Genomic DNA, 19969 nt, shown 5'->3' with positions numbered 1-19969 from the left:
GGACGAGCAAAATGGTGCAATTCCAGAAGATCCTTGTTGGAAAATTGCTCCAAAATGTTCCATCTGACAACACTGGCGGCAGAGTCTGTACTTCCTTGGCCAACCGAGAAGGGGAGACAAGGGGAACACACAGCAGTTCCAACAGAGGCAGAGCAACACTCTCCAAAGCCTGGGACAGTTTCATGACAGCCCGAGAGCACCCTCACCCTGATGTGCGGCCTACTGCCACAAGGAGAGAAAAATTTTGGAAGATGGTGAAGGAGTACATAGCAGACCGTGTCAGCGTCCTCAATGATCCCTCATTGAGCAATGCATGTTGATATGACGGAAGAGGAGGAGGAGGATGAGAAAAGGAAGATTCAGCCATGTACCCGTGTTTGTGGTGGAAGGGGTGCATGGGAATACAGTCTATTAACTATATTAAAAACAACACATGTTATGTTCATCAGCATTCCTCTGGTGGAGTCAAGAAGTCATGGTGAATCCAGGCCTTGTTCATTTTTATCAGCATTTTCAGTTGACAGGCAGATACGCTTATCTGTTATAATGCCACCAGCAGCACTAAATACACGCTCAGACAAAACACTGGCAGCAGGGCAGGCTAGCACCTCCAAAGCATAGAGCGCGAGTTCATGCCACGTGTCCAGCTTGGACACCCAGTAGTTGTAACCGCAGAGCAGAGATTGTTGCAGAGAAGTATTTGCCTGCCAAAGTTAAGCCAATACCTGCTGATGACCAAGATATCGTTTGGAAGCTGTTTGGATTACCAATTTATGCTAAGTAAAAGCAAATGTTCAACGTTACTACAAAGTCTGGACTCCATTTATTCTACTTACTGATCATCCAAGTTCAACTGCCCTTTTTGCACTGCTTCGGACCACATCACATCTTGGATCCACGGTTATCCAGGTGGGAACACCGTGACACATGTATATAACATCTACGTAGATTGTAGGCCACCCTGCCCCACTCTGACAATCCTACCTCTGGGTACCAACATTACCATCTAAAAAGGGATCCTTGAGCTTCCGCTGCTTAACCGCATCTGGCGTCATGTTTACTTTCTTTATAAGAGGGACATATTTCGTGGAAACCTCCTGAGAGGCAAGGAATACCCCAGACGCTGAACCGGGCCACCACAAGTGAAAGACCTGTGGGCTTCTATTAGCTAATGCAGGTCATGTGATGGTGCCATATTTGCATTTTTTGGGGGAATATCTCAGGAACGGTATGTCCTAGAGAGCTGAGACCCAGTCTAAAACCTTCCTGGACACCTGATGTACCTACATACCAAATTTGGTGCAGATCGGTCCTGTTGTTTTGCCGTGAATAAAGAACAGACAGAGAGAAATTCCTTTTTTTTATATATATATATATATATATATATATATATATGATCAAATTCCTTTTCTTACGAGGCATTATTGTCTTTAATTGACAGTATATAAAACCCCACAGAATTAGTAAACACTTAAGGTCATGTGAGTTACATTATCCTCTACAACAACGTTGGCTAAGCGTCGCAGTCAAAATCATACTAACTCACACATAAGCTGTCTTATACTAAGAATGTCCTTCATTGCCTATAGCAACCAATCAATATTAATGACTTGTGGCAAAATAGAAGCTGAGCTGTGATTGGTTGCTATATGGAACCTGATGAATATCCAGGCTAACTGCCACAACAGCCAAAAGACAATGGCTCCTGTAGTTTGGCGGTTAGGTTACTAAGCGTATGTTTTGGCAAATAATTGGAAAGCGCGTGGTGGAAATTTCCACTCAGAACATAGTCTATGACGTTCCCTGAGTCACAGGAGGCGGCTGTGCAAAATTTTGTGATTGTAAATGCGACGGTGCGGATTCCTTTAGCAGACATACATATATATGTACACTCAGCTTTATATATTAGATATACATACATATCTGCCCTGCATATCAGATATACACTCACCTAAAGAATTATTAGGAACACCTGTTCTATTTCTCATTTGCCTTCCGAACTGCCTTAATTCTACGTGGCATTAATTCAACAAGGTGCTGATAGCATTCTTTAGAAATGTTGGCCCATATTGATAGGATAGCATCTTGCAGTTGATGGAGATTTGAGGGATGCACATCCAGGGCACGAAGCTCCCGTTCCACCACATCCCAAAGATGCTCTATTGGGTTGAGATCTGGTGACTGTGGGGGCCATTTTAGTACAGTGAACTCATTGTCATGTTCAAAAAACCAATTTGAAATGATTCGAGCTTTGTGACATGGTGCATTATCCTGCGGGAAGTAGCCATCAGAGGATAGGTACATGGTGGTCATGAAGGGATGGACATGGTCAGAAACAATGCTCAGGTAGCCCGTGGCATTTAAACAATGCCCAATTGGCACTAAGGGGCCTAAAGTGTGCCCAGAAAACATCCCCCACACCATTACACCACCACCACCAGCCTGCACAGTGGTAACAAGGCATGATGGATACATGTTCTCATTCTGTTTACGCCAAATTCGGACTCTACCATTTGAGAGTATCAACAGAAATCGAGACTCATCAGACCAGGCAACATTTTTCCAGTCTTCAACAGTCCAATTTTGGTGAGCTTGTGCAAATTGTAGCCTCTTTTTCCTATTTGTAGTGGAGATGAGTGGTACCCTGTGGGGTCTTCTGCTGTTGTAGCCCATCTGCCTCAAGGTTGTGCGTGTTGTGGCTTCACAAATGCTTTGCTGCATACCTCGGTTGTAACGAGTGGTTATTTCAGTCAACGTTGCTCTTCTATCAGCTTGAATCAGTCGGCCCATTCTCCTCTGACCTCTAGCATACACAAGGCATTTTCGCCCACAGGACTGCCGCATACTGGAGGTTTTTCCCTTTTCACACCATTCTTTGTAAACCCTAGAAATGGTTGTGCGTGAAAATCCCAGTAACTGAGCAGATTGTGAAATACTCAGCCCGTCTGGCACCAACAACCATGCCACGCTCAAAATTGCTTAAATCACCTTTCTTTCCCATTCTGACATTCAGTTTGGAGTTCAGGAGATTGTCTTGACCAGGACCACAACCCTAAATGCATTGAAGCAACTGCCATGTGATTGGTTGACTAGATAATTGCATTAATGAGAAATAGAACAGGTGAGTGTGAGTGAGTGTATAATTCTTTAGGTGAGTGTATATCTGCCCTGAATATGATACTGAAAATATATACTGGGTAATACTACTTACTCTTGGGTACAGTGTAAAGCTGATGCAGTGTGTTTGGGTGTTTGGTGGGTGAGGAGGGGGAGCAAGCAATGGTGTCAGCAAAATGACTTACCAAAATGCGCCATACATATATTGCATTCTGATCAATCAGTGGCAGGGGCCCAGCTTGCTACTGACAGCCGGGCATGTGCTGTATCCACCGGCATTGCTGGCATATTAACAGCATTGACGGTGGCATATAAGAGGGCCTAGGGCTTTGGGGCCCAGCAGCTACGGAGGCCTATGAGGCCTTGCCCCCAGCCTGGATCTCATAGGCAAACGGTCAGTGTAATACTGATAGTTCAATGCAGTACAGTATAGCTTTATAAAAATATCACATGATCTACCCTGACAGGTGACGTCCTTAAAAAAATAAAATAAAACCTGTCTAAATAGCCATTCCAGGGTCATATTACCTTACAAAAAGTGTAATAGCGAGCAATCAAATAGTACTATGTACCCGAAAAGGGTACCAATGAAAACGACAACTAATCCCGCCAAAAACGAGTCCACCTACAAGAGCATCGGCACAAAAATTAAAAAAATATGGGTCTCAGAAAATGGCAACCCAAAAACAAGATTTAAAAAAAATGCTTTTATTGTGTAAAATTGCAAATAACACAAAAAAAAAAAAAAACATATCAGGTATCGCCACGACTGCCACAAACGGATCTATAAAAATACCACATGATCTACCCCGTTAGGTGAAAGCCAAAAAATAAATAATGGTGCTTGAACAGCCATTTTTTTGGTGACCTCACCTAACAAAAAGCAGAATAGTGAGTAATCAAAATGTTGTATCTACACCAAAATGGTACCAATAAAAACATCAACACATCCCGCAAAAAATTAGCCCCCACACAAGACCATCGCTAGAAAAAGTTTCAAAAAAATAAGCTTGTGTGTAAAAGTGGTAAAAAGAAAACTATATAAAAATTTTATCATACTGACCAGCAGAATAAAGATAATATGTAGTGTTGATTGAGCACCATAGTGCTCAGGTGCTCGGGGCTCAGGCAAAACACATCGGGAGCTCAATGGAAGTCAATGGGAGAACCCAAGCATTTATCCAGGCACCCCCTGTTCTGAAGAGGGGAAGGTGCCTGGTTCATAGGAAAAGGTCAGAAATTGATGGAAACACCACCAAAATGGTTCGGGAACAGCATGGGGAGGATGTCTAGATGCATCTTGGACTCCCAGGTCGCTGCTGGGAACAATGTTGCCCAAGTAGTACAACACTTTTACAGACTGACAAAAATACGCACAAAACCGAAGATAAAATCGATTTTAGAGGAAAAATTGTTAGGAAACATTCTTTCCTATATATTTATTTGTATATAAAGTGCAAGTGCTGCCAAAAATTACACGGAAGAAGCACTCCGATACAACCTGTATATCACATAAAGGAGGGCCTCATTCACATTGTGGTACATTTGTTCAGGTAGTTGGACTCCTATACTTATAAAGCCTATGCTCCAACTGAAAGGGCTGCCAAAAAAAGGAACCGACACTACAATACACCCTTTGTTACACATAAAGGAGGGCATCATACACAGCCTTGAAAAATTATGATTGATGGGCTGTGACTCTAAAAAACATTTGGAGCAAGACTGATCTGACCATCTAAAACATTATGGGCGAGGACCTGCTGCCGCTTTGGTGACTATAGATAACCTGGGCCCGATTGCATGTCCCCGTGATGGCGACGATCCATTCGGATGTCTGCCCTATCAACTTTTGATGTTATTTTCAGCGTGAAGATTGTAGGTGAGGGTCTGCAGGTGAGCTGACCCTCTAAAACATTATGGTTGAGGGCCTGCTGCTCAGCTGACCATTTAAAAAATTATGGGAGAGTGCCTGCTGCATAGCTGACAATTGAAAACATTTACAGTGTTCAAAGCAGGCCAGGTCGCCTGAATACTTCAGCTAGGAATAATGGAATAGGACTCTGGTTCTATTTTGTTGGCTTTCGGAACTGGGGCCATGATTAAAAGGGACGGCCAGGGGCATCCATATTGCGCCGCTAGAGGTGAAATTCTTGGACCGATGCAAGACGAACCAAAGCGAAAGCATTTGCCAAGAATGTTTTCATCAATCAAAAACAAAAGTTGGAGGTTCAAAGACGATCAGATACCGTCGTAGTTCCGACCATAAACGATGCCGACCGGCGATCCGGCGGCATTATTCCCATGACCTGCCGAGCTGCTTTCGGGAAACCAAAGTCTTTGTGTTCCGGAGGGAGTATGGTTGCAAAGCTGTATGTCACAGAAATTTTTTTGAAGCGCACACGTCACATTGCAGATGTGGCCCTGGCAAGGTCACTGCCAGAAGCGGACACTGTCTAAGGAAAAAGTATACTGTATGTCACAGATAAATTTTTGAAGCGTACACGTTACATTGCAGATGTGGCCCTGGTAAGGTCACTGTCAGAAGTGGATACCGTCCACGGAAAAAGTACCCTGGATGTCAGATATTTTTTGGATGCACACACTTTACACAGGAGATATGGCTCAGCTAATCTCACTGTCCACAGCAGACACAATCTATTGAAAAAGTACACCTGATGTCACAGATATTTTTTGGATGCGCATACTTTACACAGGAGATGTGGCACGGATATTTTAACTGTCTGCAGCGGACAGCGTCTAGGAAAAAAGTACACTGGATCTCACTGATATTTTAGGGATGCGCACACTTTACACAAGAGATGTGGCGCTGATAATATAACTGTCCGCAGCGGCATATTAGACGCTATTTAGCGCAGGATGCGCAAAAAATATATATTGCTGCTGCCACACACAATAGTCCTTAGAAGGACTTTTGGGTCACTGAAATCTTCCAATATCACTCCCTACACTCTGTCCCTTCCTATGCTCAGCTCTCCCTGACTTAGGCCTCAAGCACACGGCCGTTGTTGTGGTCCGCATCCGAGCCGCATTTTTTGCGGCTCGGGTGCGGACCCATTCACTTCAATGGGACCCCAAAAGATGCGGACAGCACTCCGTGTGCTGTCCGCATCCGTTGCTCCATTCCGTGGCCCAGCAAAAAAAATATAGCATGTCCTATTCTTGTCCGTTTTGCAGACAAGAATAGGCATTTCTACAATGGGCCGCCATTTCCGTTCTGCAAATTGCGGAAGGCACACGGTCGGCTTCCGTTTTTTGCGGATCCGCAAAAAACTGAATGGTCGTATGCATGAGGCCTAAGACTGAGCCGAACACATGTCATCGGGTTATAGCACCCGATGATGCGTCTTGGCCAGCCAATCACTGTAATGCCAGTAACCAACATGGCTATGACATTACAGTGCGTGCCAGTACCACCCGCACGTTTTTTTGGCTGCGTAGCATCGAGATGCTCAAGCCGAACAGGTGTTCGGTCGAGCATGCTCGATCATCACTAATAATATGCCATTTTTCCTGCACGCTTTACACTGTAATAATAAAACCTAAAAAACAATGGCAGAATTGCTGTCTTTTCTTTGTGCTGCTTCCCAAAAAGCTAACTAAAATCAAAATGTCTTATGTACCGCAAATAGAACCAATGATGATGGCACAACTCATCCTACAAAAAATAAACTCACACAGATACATCGAGAGAATTTTTTTAAAAAGTATGTTGTCAGAAAATGGCTGTGCAGAAAAAGCCAAAAGGTGGTCTTTCACTTCTGAACTATGCAGCGTACCCGCACAGCAGTTTACATCCACATTTATGGCATTTCAGTACCCAGTAGAACCCACCTAACAATTTGAAGAGTGCAGTGTGTCTGAGATGGCATGTGTTGGGCACAACATACTGGGCATTGAAATGTCATGTCTGTGGAAAACTTGCAATTTTAATTTCACACCCTGCTCACTAATTTCTTCAAAACACCAATGGTGTCAAAATGCTCACTCCACCCCTTGATAAATAACTTGAGGGGTGTAATTTCCAAAATGGGGTTACTTATAGGGGGGATTCTACTGTATGGGTATCTCAGGGTCTCTGCAATGTGATGAGCACCTGAAAATCATTCTAGCAAAATCTGTACTCCAAAAGTCAAATGGTCCTCCTGCCCTTCTGAGCCCATGTGCCTATACAGCAGCTAACGTCTAGGTTTATGGCTTTTTTGTAACCAGTAGAACCCGCCTATGAATTCAAGTAGCGTAGCGTGGTGTGAGTCTCAGATGGCACAGGCTGGGCACAACATATTGGACAGTTAACGGGAGTCTGTCACCAAAATACTATGTTATACACCACTTACAAGGCTCTCTAAAACACCTATCCATGATTCTAATGGTACCTTTGTAATTTCACCCTCAGGAAAAACACAGTTTAATCCATATGAAAATGAGAGCTTGCAAGTGCCCGGGGTGGCGTTCTGTGTGTAGGAGCCCAGGCTGCTCTGCCTTCTTTTTACATTACTCCTCCCCAGCCTCTTCCTTGGCCTGCCCTGCAAATCCCTTGCGTCATCCACAGGACCGGCCGATATCCCGCGCGTGCGCAGTGCACCGCCGGTGCGAGCATGCGCACTGTGATGCCAATTGTGGGCACGGCATCGCTACATGTAGGAGGAGGAGACCGGGCAGGAGGAGACTTTTTACAGGGCTGTGACATCACAGAGGCTGGCTATCTGCTGATTGTCTGGCTGCACGGCATTATGGGTGATCCCTCATTCCCGGCCTTCTTACTTCCTCTTTTTAACATGTGAAACAGCCATTTTAGAAAAAAAATCTGATAAGTTACCATGAAGTGCAAGGATATCTGACTTCCTGACAAATCAAATTTTTTCTGAAATTCGGAACAAATTCCACTTTGTTAACTTCAATTCGCTCAACACTAGCCATGAGGGTAGCATGATGGCACACCCCCAACCCAGAAAATAATGTACGGCACCTTTTGGACATCAAGCATCGTCTGCTTGATAAAACTGGAACGTGTGACAACCCCTTTAAATAATAATTAACTTATCCTTCAGATTTGCTTTGCCCAAAAAAAAAGAAAAACATAAGAAAATCATTCCCAAAGGTGAAATCATAGGAATTTTACCTATTTATTGTCCAGTAGGTGATTTTGCTGCATCAAACATCTTTTTCCTGCCCTCCATACCAGACATGGCTTCGACATTCTTGCGCCAATCACTGACTTCAACTGGACGCTCCTAAATTATGAGAACACAGTTTATTACTGTTTTAAAATCAAACAAAAAATTTGAATAAAACATATTTTTGGGTATTCTTTTTTAGAACCAGTATTGTGAATCATTTTCACTGTTGATATGTCAACATCATATTTATGGCCTTTATATAACATACGGTATATACCATGATATATACTTTAAAATGCAGCTTCTAACTGATGCCATATAGTGGCATCCATCACCTATAGGGTTCCAGGGCACCATTTTTATCTATGTCTGGTGTAGGAAGGCACAATGGTCCGTCGTTGACGGGAGGTGTGTTTCAACGAGGTTCCTGGCCTCGGTGAAGTAAGAGCCAGTATTTTCAAGTGTCAGCGGCAGCTAGTGCTGGTTGACACGTTGCTATTTTAGTATGGTTGTAAGCTGTGTGGGGGGTTAGCTCTTCACCGGGGGTCATTTTAGGTCCAAACAGTGCATTTATTGTTCAACACCAGCAACAATAAAATGACAAAATAATAAACACTCGCCCTTCCAGGCTCTAACTAAACATAAAGTTTCCTGACTCACCTAGGTCCCAGTTCACACCCTGTGAACTCATGCGGCTTTGTCAGCCAATGTCCCACAACCTCCTGGCTGTACAGAGCACAGTACGCCCACTGTCTCCAGTTCAGTATTTCTTGTGGGGGATTGGGGCTCAGTAGTCTGCCTGACTATGGCCCTGCGACCCTCCCAAGCGTCGCTGCGTCCCCCAACTCCAGGCTATCTCCCAGCCTTGTGCTCACTCAGCCTTGCCCAGCTGAGACCACACAGACAGAGCCTCCAGGCCTCTGTCCACAGGTAACACACTACCCCCTTTCTGACACTCTGGGAGGTGCCTTATGCCAGGCTGATTACCTCCAGCTTCTCTCACCTGTGGTGGAACACGGGTGTGGACCGCACTATCCACCCCTTCCTTGCCTCTAACCTGAGTGAGACCTGTCACTGTCTCACAGCTGATACGGGCCGGCTCTTACTGCGAGTAGCCAAAGTGCTGGGTGGGTGGCTTCTCCCCACGCTCCAGGCCGGGTCTTTACTGGCCTATATCAAACCCAGCCAGCAGGCTCAGCTATGTGTGGATAACTCCTCTCTGACAGTGGAGCGCTGTCAGTCCCTGTGTGTTTTGGGATCTGAAAACTTGTGCCGTGCAAAAGGGCTGGGAGCCGCATGCTGAGAAACAGCCCCTAAAGCCTGCTGTGCACCACAGGTGGAGAAACTGCAAACCAGGTGAAGGTTTTTCTTCTGTGGACTTTTCATGGTGCGAACAAACACCTAGACTGCAAAATGTCACTTTTATTTTTCCTTATGTGTGAATAAAACACTGAACTGTTTAAGTTAAAGACTTTGGATGCCATAAAATTAAATAATATACGGCCTGCCAGATTTTAGTAATTTAACTACCAGTAAGACGCAGTTTTTTCCCCCCAAAGTGTGTGTGGGGGGGTGTCAGTGCGTCTTATGGGGCGAATACTTATTGGTACAGGAGGGCCGGGAAGAGGTGAATGCAGCTCTCCTTCCTGGTCCCCGGCTACTGGCTGTGCTGACTGCACACAGGACGTCGGTGTGCTGTGATGTGACCTTATGCTGTACACATCGGGTCAAAGCACAGCGTGCGGCAGGAAGAAGATCTCTGGATGTGAGGAGCGGTGTCCGGAGCAGGAGAGGTAAGTTGTTGTGTGTTTTTTTTTATTTTTTTTATTTGATCTGAGTATGGGGGTCATTCACATGGAGGTCTGATTTGAGGTCCAATTGGGCATCATTCATATGGAGGTCTTATCTTAGGTCTGACTGGGGGACTTATGGAGATCTATTTGGGGGTCATCACATGGAGGTCTAATCTGAGGTCTGATTGAAGGACTTTTAAACATTGGGAGTCTGTTCTGAGGTCTGATTAACATTGGGGGTCTGAGCTGAGGTCTGATAAAAAATATATATATTTTTTTCTTATTTTCCTCTAAAACCTAGGTGCATCTTATAGGGTGAAAAATATAGTATATTATAGTGTAAATGAAAACAGGTGATTTTGAGCTCTTTAATATAAAAATAAATTCTAGTCTAAATGACTGGAAAGATTTTGGCCATTCTATTATCATAATTTCAGAAAATTAAAATGCAGTAATTGAAGTGCGTTCCATGAAGTTAACGTTTTCACAATGAGTGCCCAAACTTACACGCAACTATAGCTAAATAGATAACATTATTTCTTAATATTTCTTTCAAATAAAATGATTGTACCTTCTCGGTGTCCTCCTTCTTTACAGACTTTAAGTTAGCGCGCAGATCCATAGAGACCTTGTGTTTTGAGCCAAGTAGTGCACGGAGCATAGCGTCAGCTGATACTCTCACTCTACGTAATGCTGGTCTTTTAAATTTACCACGCAAATCTAGCACTTTCATCTTCAGATCTTGAATCTACCAGAGAAAATATTACCAAAAATTAATTCAGATTTCTGTTGCAGAAATTAGCACTGTAATTTGTTTTATTGAAGAAAAAAGAAACTATCTTTACTGATGAATATTGTAATTTATGTGAGTTAAAGAGGTTGTCTAACTTCAGCAAATAGTATTTATCATGTTGTGGGGGGTTAGCTCTTCTCCGGGGGTCATTCACACAAGTATCTTTGCGAGACACCAAGTTTAAGGTCCAAACATCGCTTTTATTTGGCACCTCAGCAAAACAAACATAAATCATACAAAATAAACACCTGCCCGGCTCGGCTCTAACTATGAAAGGTATCTTCCTACCTTACTTAAAACACCGTTCGCACACAGTAATTACAATCGGCTTTCCCAGCCCAGTGTCCCACAGCCGCCTGGCTGTACAGAGCTCTGTTCACACACGGTCTCACATCCAGTACCTTTATGGGGGAGTGTGGTCCAGTAGTCCCTCTGACTCTGACCTCATGACCCTTGCGCCCAGGCGTCACGGCGTCCCCCAATGCTCCGGCTAGCACCTAGCCCTGTGGTCCCTCAGCCAGCCCGGCTGAGACCACTAATACAGAGCCTCCATTAGGACCCTGTTGCACAACGAATCTCCTTCCCCTAGGCTGACACCCTGGGAGGTGCTTTATGCCAGCCCGAGTACCTCTAGCTGGTCTCACCTGTAGTGGAATAGGGGTGTGGACCGCACTATCCACCCCTTCCTTGCCTCTCACCTCTGTGAGATCTGTCACTATCTCACAATGTTAATACAAGGCACTTGCTAATGTATTTTTATTATTCATATTGCTTCTTTTGCTGGCTAGATTCATTTTTCCATCATGTTATGCACTGCTCGTTTTCATAGTTGCAACCACCCTGCAATCCAGCAGCAGTGGCCATGCTTGCACAGCACTAGCCTATGTACGCTACCACAGTCCTGGCCACCAGAGAGGTTTGTGCTTTTTCCTATAGTGTGCAAGCGCGGCCACCAATAATGGATTGCAGGGTGGTCATAACCATGGAAATGAGCAGTGTCTAATGTGATGAAAAAATTAATCCAGCCAACAAATGAAGCAATATGTATAACAACAATACGGTAGTAAGTGCCTTGTATTAACCCCTTCACGCATTGTCACGTACACGAGGGAATGTGGCTTCTTGCCGCATGCTCACGTGCATGGATGTGATCGGGCGGGTGCAAGAGCTGGGCCCCTGCTGCATCCGCAGGCATCGTTGTATGCGGTGATGCAGGCGGATTAACCCTTTTACATGTCACGGTCAGCTCTGACTGCGGCATGTGCAGGGTTTACAGAGGGAGGGGGCTCTCTCTGACTCCATCGGCCCCCCACACTGTGCTGATAGCTGTGTAAGGCATCTGGACCTGTCAGCTACGGAAGCCCAGGAGATCCAGCCTGAGGGCTGGGTCTCCTAGGCAACTGTCAGCGTATTACACAGTAAGACACTGACAGTTCAATTCAGTACAATACCGAATTTATTGTACTGAATTGAAAAAGGGATAAAACCCTGAAAAGGTGAAGTCCCACAGAGGGACAAATAGAAAAAGTAAACACAATTTTTTTTTATAATAAAAAAATTTAAGTTTCAAGTAAAACAAAAGCCCCCTCACCATAAAATACACTGCGTGCAGAATTATTAGGCAAATGAGTATTTTGACCACATCATCCTCTTTATGCATGTTGTCTTACACCAAGCTGTATAGGCTCGAAAGCCTACTACCAATTAAGCATATTAGGTGATGTGCATCTCTGTAATGAGAAGGGGTGTGGTCTAATGACATCAACACCCTATATTAGGTGTGCATAATTATTAGGCAACTTCCTTTCCTTTGGCAAAATGGGTCAAAAGAAGGACTTGACAGGCTCAGAAAAGTCAAAAATAGTGAGATATCTTGCAGAGGGATGCAGCACTCTTAAAATTGCAAAGCTTCTGAAGCGTGATCATCGAACAATCAAGCGTTTCATTCAAAATAGTCAACAGGGTCGCAAGAATCGTGTGGAAAAACCAAGGCGCAAAATAACTGCCCATGAACTGAGAAAAGTCAAGCGTGCAGCTGCCAAGATGCCACTTGCCACCAGTTTGGCCATATTTCAGAGCTGCAACATCACTGGAGTGCCCAAAAGCACAAGGTGTGCAATACTCAGAGACATGGCCAAGGTAAGAAAGGCTGAAAGACGACCACCACTGAACAAGACACACAAGCTGAAACGTCAAGACTGGGCCAAGAAATATCTCAAGACTGATTTTTCTAAGGTTTTATGGACTGATGAAATGAGAGTGAGTCTTGATGGGCCAGATGGATGGGCCCGTGGCTGGATTGGTAAAGGGCAGAGAGCTCCAGTCCGACTCAGACGCCAGAAAGGTGGAGGTGGAGTACTGGTTTGGGCTGGTATCATCAAAGATGAGCTTGTGGGGCCTTTTCGGGTTGAGGATGGAGTCAAGCTCAACTCCCAGTCCTACTGCCAGTTTCTGGAAGACACCTTCTTCAAGCAGTGGTACAGGAAGAAGTCTGCATCCTTCAAGAAAAACATGATTTTCATGCAGGACAATGCTCCATCACACGCGTCCAAGTACTCCACAGCGTGGCTTGCAAGAAAGGGTATAAAAGAAGAAAATCTAATGACATGGCCTCCTTGTTCACCTGATCTGAACCCCATTGAGAACCTGTGGTCCATCATCAAATGTGAGATTTACAAGGAGGGAAAACAGTACACCTCTCTGAACAGTGTCTGGGAGGCTGTGGTTGCTGCTGCACGCAATGTTGATGGTGAACAGATCAAAACACTGACAGAATCCATGGATGGCAGGCTTTTGAGTGTCCTTGCAAAGAAAGGTGGCTATATTGGTCACTGATTTGTTTTTGTTCTGTTTTTGAATGTCAGAAATGTATATTTGTGAATGTTGAGACGTTATATTGGTTTCACTGGTAAAAATAAATAATTGAAATGGGTATATATTTGTTTTTTGTTAAGTTGCCTAATAATTATGCACAGTAATAGTCACCTGCACACACAGATATTCCCCTAAAATAGCTAAAACTAAAAACAAACTAAAAACTACTTCCAAAAATATTCAGCTTTGATATTAATGAGTTTTTTGGGTTCATTGAGAACATGGTTGTTGTTCAATAATAAAATTAATCCTCGAAAATACAACTTGCCTAATAATTCTGCACTCCCTGTAGTGTTTAAAAAATTAAAATAATAAAAAAAAAAACATATTAAGTATCGCCGCGTCTGTAGCGACGTGCTCTATAAAATGTCACAACATCTACCGCCTCTGGTGAACGCTGTAAAAAAAAAAGAAGAGAACTGAGCAAAAAATGCCATATATTTTTTTTTTGTCGCCTTAATCCACAAAATGTGTAATACCAAGTGATCAAAAAGTCATATGCACCCCAAAATTGTACCAATCAAACCGTCATCTCATCCCGCAAAAAATGAGACCCTACCTAAGACAATCTTATAAAAAATAAAACTATGGCTCTCAGAATATGGAGACACTAAAATGATTTTTTTAGATTCAAAAATGCTGTTATGTTATGTAAAACTTAAATAAAAAAAGGATACATATTAGGTATTGCCGCGTCCATAAGAACCTGCTGTATAAAAATATCACATTACCTAACCCCTCAGGAGAACACCATAAAAAAATAAAAGTGTATCAAAAAAGCCAATGCGCCGAAACGACGTTTAGCTTAAGGCCGGATCCGGATCAATGCCTTTCAATGGGCATTAATTCCGGATCCGGCATTGCGGCAAGTGTTCCGGATTTTTGGCCGGAGCAAAAAGCGCAGCATGCTGCGGTATTTTCTCCGGCCAAAAAACGTTCCGTTCCGGAACTGAAGACATCCTGATGCATCCTGAACGGATTTCACTCCATTCAGAATGCATTAGGATAATCCTGATCAGGATTCTTCCGGCATAGAGCCCCGACGACGGAACTCTATGCCGGAAGACAAGAACGCAGGTGTGAAAGAGCCCTTACACATAATGGAGGGCATCATACACACCCTTGAAAGATTATGATTGATGGCCTGCTGGTGACCCTCAAACATTTGGAGCAAGGGCCTGCTGAACTGACCATCTAAAACCTTAGGGGCAAGGGCCTGCTGCCGGATTGGTGACTCTAGTTAACCTTTGGCCGATTACACGTCCCCGTGACGGCGACGATCCATTTGGATGTCTGCCCAATCAACTTTCAATGTTCTTTTCTGCGCCTACCATGTTGATCACGGGTTACGGAGAATCAGGGTTCGATGCCAGAGAGGGAGCCTGAAAAAAGGAATACCACATCCAAGGGAGGTCAATGGCTGAAATCTCATTGGCTGTTGTTGCCTTGCCCCTTTTTTTTTTTCTAATTGTGAACCATCCAGAGAGGGTGGGTCTGCTTATTAAAGCACAAGAATCCAAGGAAGGCAGCAGGTGCGCGGCAATGACCCACTCCCCACTCGGGGAGGTAGTGTCATGCCCTGCTCTGACTATGTGCGGAGGTCGGCCAGAATAGCAGCACGTGTTTAATGTTTTGTTTTGGAGCCGTGCTAGATCCGCCTCCCATCAGGTGCACTGGGTGGGGTCATTAGTTTAAATAGCACTCTTTTCCTGTGCTCTGAGCGGGTTATAGAAATCAGTCTGGCCTTGGAAGCAAGGAAGGAGGGTTGTCTGTTCCAGCTCAGAGAAGGTAAGTGTGGTTCCAGTTTTTGTTGTTTGCTGTCTAGGTTGTATTTGTGTCATCTCTCCCATCCAGGTTCTGTGCGAGCAGGCTGCTCCTATTCCCTTTTCACCATCTCAGGGAATCCAGGGTGTTTTAGCCCAGGCACGGGGACACATCATTCCTACCTTCAAGGTCTGAATGTGGGCTGAGCAGTGCAGGGAAAGAAGTCAGGGATTAGCTAGGAGGTGACCCTTCCCCTGCTTCTCGCCTAGAGCCTGGTTGTTGGTTTATCTGTTTGTCTGAGTTCTGGTCCGCCGTGACAGGTAGTGATGATAAATAACAATACAGCAGTCCTAAGCAGACAAACATAAAGATCGCTGCAGCTCTCACCTCTCACCTCCTGGTGGAGCACAGATGTACAGACCTGGACTCAGTCTAGAGCAAAATGTGAAAAAGAACAAGGATTCCAGCTCTTCACAATAAAAGGCTTCATTATTCCACTTCTTTAAAAACAGACATCAAAAGCAGAGCAGTATGCTGTGCCGCGTTTTGGGCTGTTACATCTTAGCCCTTCATCAAGACAAATTAACAAACTTAAAATCTCCTTTTTATACACAGTGAGGAACCACCGCTTTCATCAGATTGGTTAATTTCCATACCCTAGAACAATGCCAGGTGTCCCTGACCTGTTAATCATAGGGAGAACAACTCCAATCAGGTGGGAGGTGATTCCCTGCTTCAGAAAACCACTTCATTTATATTGTAAAGTTAAGTCATGTTTCCTATTTAATCCTTTGGGTATACACGTTCCAAGATTAACCACCTCAGCCCCCAGTGCTTAAACACCCTGAAAGACCAGGCCACTTTTTACACTTCTGACCTACACTACTTTCACCGTTTATTGCTCGGTCATGCAACTTACCACCCAAATGAATTTTACCTCCTTTTCTTCTCACTAATAGAGCTTTCATTTGGTGGTATTTCATTGCTGCTGACATTTTTACTTTTTTTGTTATTAATCGAAATTTAACGATTTTTTTTGCAAAAAAATGACATTTTTCACTTTCAGTTGTAAAATTTTGCAAAAAAAACGACATCCATATAGAAATTTTGCTCTAAATTTATAGTTCTACATGTCTTTGATAAAAAAAAAAATGTTTGGGTAAAAAAAAAATGGTTTGGGTAAAAGTTATAGCGTTTACAAACTATGGTACAAAAATGTGAATTTCCGCTTTTTGAAGCAGCTCTGACTTTCTGAGCACCTGTCATGTTTCCTGAGGTTCTACAATGCCCAGACAGTACAAACACCCCACAAATGACCCCATTTCTGAAAGTACACACCCTAAGGTATTCGCTGATGGGCATAGTGAGTTCATAGAACTTTTTATTTTTTGTCACAAGTTAGCGGAAAATGATGATTTTTTTTTTTTCTTACAAAGTCTCATATTCCACTAACTTGTGACAAAAAATAAAAAGTTCTATGAACTCACTATGCCCATCAGCGAATACCTTGGGGTCTCTTCTTTCCAAAATGGGGTCACTTGTGGGGTAGTTATACTGCCCTGGCATTCTAGGGGCCCAAATGTGTGGTAAAGAGTTTGAAATCAAATTCAGTAAAAAATGACCTGTGAAATCCGAAAGGTGCTCTTTGGAATATGGGCCCCTTTGCCCACCTAGGCTGCAAAAAAGTGTCACACATCTGGTATCCCCGTACTCAGGAGAAGTTGAGGAATGTGTTTTGGGGTGTCTTTTTACATATACCCATGCTGGGTGAGATAAATATCTTGGTCAAATGACAACTTTGTATAAAAAAATGGGAAAAGTTGTCTTTTGCCAAGATATTTCTCTCACCCAGCATGGGTATATGTAAAATGACACCCCAAAACACATTCCCCACCTTCTCCTGAGTACGGAGATACCAGATGTGTGACACTTTTTTGCAGCCTAGGTGGGCAAAGGGGCCCATATTCCAAAGAGCACCTTTCGGATTTCACTCGTCATTTTTTACAGAATTTGATTTCAAACTCCTTACCACACATTTGGGCCCCTAGAATGCCAGGGCAGTATAACTACCCCACAAGTGACCCCATTTTGGAAAGAAGACACCCCAAGCTATTCCGTGAGGGGCATGGCGAGTTCCTAGAATTTTTTATTTTTTGTCACAAGTTAGTGGAAAATGATGATTTTTTTTTTATTTATTTTTTTCATACAAAGTCTCATATTCCACTAACTTGTGACAAAAAATAAAAACTTCCATGAACTCACTATGCCCATCAGCGAATACCTTGGGGTCTCTTCTTTCCAAAATGGGGTCACTTGTGGGGTAGTTATACTGCCCTGGCATTCTAGGAGCCCAAATGTGTGGTAAGGAGTTTGAAATCAAATTCTGTAAAAAATGACGAGTGAAATCCGAAAGGTGTTCTTTGGAATATGGGCCCCTTTGCCCACCTAGGCTGCAAAAAAGTGTCACACATGTGGTATTGCTGTACTCAGGAGAAGTTGAGGAATGTGTTTTGGGGTGTCTTTTTACATATACCCATGCTGGGTGAGATAAATATCTTGGTCAAATGACAACTTTATATAAAAAAATGGGAAAAGTTGTCTTTTGCCAAGATATTTCTCTCACCCAGCATGGGTATATATAAAATGACACCCCAAAACACATTCCCCACCTTCTCCTGAGTACGGAGATACCAGATGTGTGACACTTTTTTGCAGCCTAGGTGGGCAAAGGGGCCCATATTCCAAAGAGCACCTTTCGGATTTCACAGGTCATTTTTTACTGAATTTGATTTCAAACTCCTTACCACACATTTGGGCCCCTAGAATGCCAGGGCAGTATAACTACCCCACAAGTGACCCCATTTTGGAAAGAAGAGACCCCAAGGTATTCGCTGATGGGCATAGTGAGTTCATGGAAATTTTTTTTTTTGTCACAAGTTAGTGGAATAGGAGACTTTGTATGAAAAAAAAAAAAAAAAAAAAAATCATCATTTTCCACTAACTTGTGACAAAAAATAAAAAATTCTAGGAACTTGCCATGCCCCTCACGGAATACCTTGGGGTGTCTTCTTTCCAAAATGGGGTCACTTGTGGGGCAGTTATACTGCCCTGGCATTTTCCAGGGGCCCTAATGTCTGGTAAGTAGGTAAATGACCTGTGAAATCTGAAAGGTGCTCTTTGGAATGTGGGCCCCTTTGCCCAGCTAGGCTGCAAAAAAGTGTCACACATCTGGTATCTCCGTACTCAGGAGAAGGTAAGGAATGTGTTTTGGGGTGTCATTTTACATATACCCATGCTGGGTGAGAGAAATATCTTGGCAAAAGACAACTTTTCCCATTTTTTTTATACAAAGTTGGCATTTGACCAAGATATTTATCTCACCCAGCATGGGTATATGTAAAATGACACCCCAAAACATATTCCCCAACTTCTGCTGAATACGGAGATACCACATGTGTGACACTTTTTTGCAGCCTAGGTGGGCAAAGGGGCCCAAATTCCTTTTAGGAGGGCATTTTTAGACATTTGGATACCAGACTTCTTCTCACGCTTTGGGGCCCCTAAAATGCCAGGGCAGTATAAATACCCCACATGTGACCCCATTTTGGAAAGAAGACACCCCAAGGTATTCAATGAGGGGCATGGCGAGTTCATTGAAAAAAAAAAATTTTGGCACAAGTTAGCGGAAATTGATTTTTTGGATTTTGTTCTCACAAAGTCTCCCTTTCCGCTAACTTGGGACAAAAATTTCAATCTTTCATGGACTCAATATGCCCCTCAGCGAATACCTTGGGGTGTCTTCTTTCCAAAATGGTGTTATTTGTGGGGTGTTTGTACTGCCCTGGCATTTGAGGGTCTCCGCAATCATTACATGTATGCCCAGCATTAGGAGTTTCTGCTATTCTCCTTATATTGAGCATACGGGTAATGAGATTTTTTTTTTCCGTTCAGCCTCTGGGCTGAAAGAAAAAAATGAACGGCACAGATTTCTTCATTCGCATCGATCAATGTGGATGAAAAAATCTCTGCCAAAAAAAGAAAAAGGAGGGGAAAGGCGTCTGCCAGGACATAGGAGCTCCGCCCAACATCCATACCCACTTCAGCTCGTATGCCCTGGCAAACCAGATTTCTCCATTCACATCAATCGATGTGGATGAATAAATCATTGCCGGGATTTTTTTTTTTATATATACAAAGTGTTTGCCAAAGTATATGAACACCGCCACCTCCTCAGCTCATATGCCTCGGCAAACATATCTTTTACTGCAGAGGAGAAATCTCGTCTTGCAGCGCCGCATACACCGACTTGCGTGTAATCTGACAGCAGCACAATGCTTCTGTCAGAATGCACATCAGTGCTGCAGCTAGTCGATCGGTTGGTCCACCTGGAAGGTAAAAAAAACAAAACAAAAAAGAAAAAACCAGGCCGCAAAGCAATAACTTTATTAACTTTAGAACAGAACATATTAACTTTTTTAAACTTTTTTAAC

General features: G+C 43.5%; 1 protein-coding gene across 1 annotated transcript in view; it reads right to left on the bottom strand.

Annotated features, from left to right (window-relative positions):
• The window catches only part of TNNI1 (troponin I1, slow skeletal type), a 320788-nt gene that overhangs the window by 54845 nt on the left and 245974 nt on the right, over nt 1-19969 (bottom strand). Inside the window, exons 7-8 of the mRNA XM_040424164.1 lie at nt 10620-10796; nt 8258-8369 (exon numbers count right to left, since the gene is read on the bottom strand). Of these exons, the coding sequence (XP_040280098.1) occupies nt 8262-8369; nt 10620-10796 (285 nt within the window). The 3' untranslated portion in view covers nt 8258-8261. The remainder of the gene's footprint in view (nt 1-8257; nt 8370-10619; nt 10797-19969) is intronic.

The sequence above is a fragment of the Bufo bufo genome, chromosome 3 (genome assembly GCF_905171765.1).
Source record: "Bufo bufo chromosome 3, aBufBuf1.1, whole genome shotgun sequence".
In the NCBI taxonomy this organism is placed as follows: Eukaryota; Metazoa; Chordata; class Amphibia; order Anura; family Bufonidae; genus Bufo; species Bufo bufo.
Note: the sequence above shows the minus strand (reverse complement) of the source record. Positions and strands in the feature narration are given on the sequence as shown.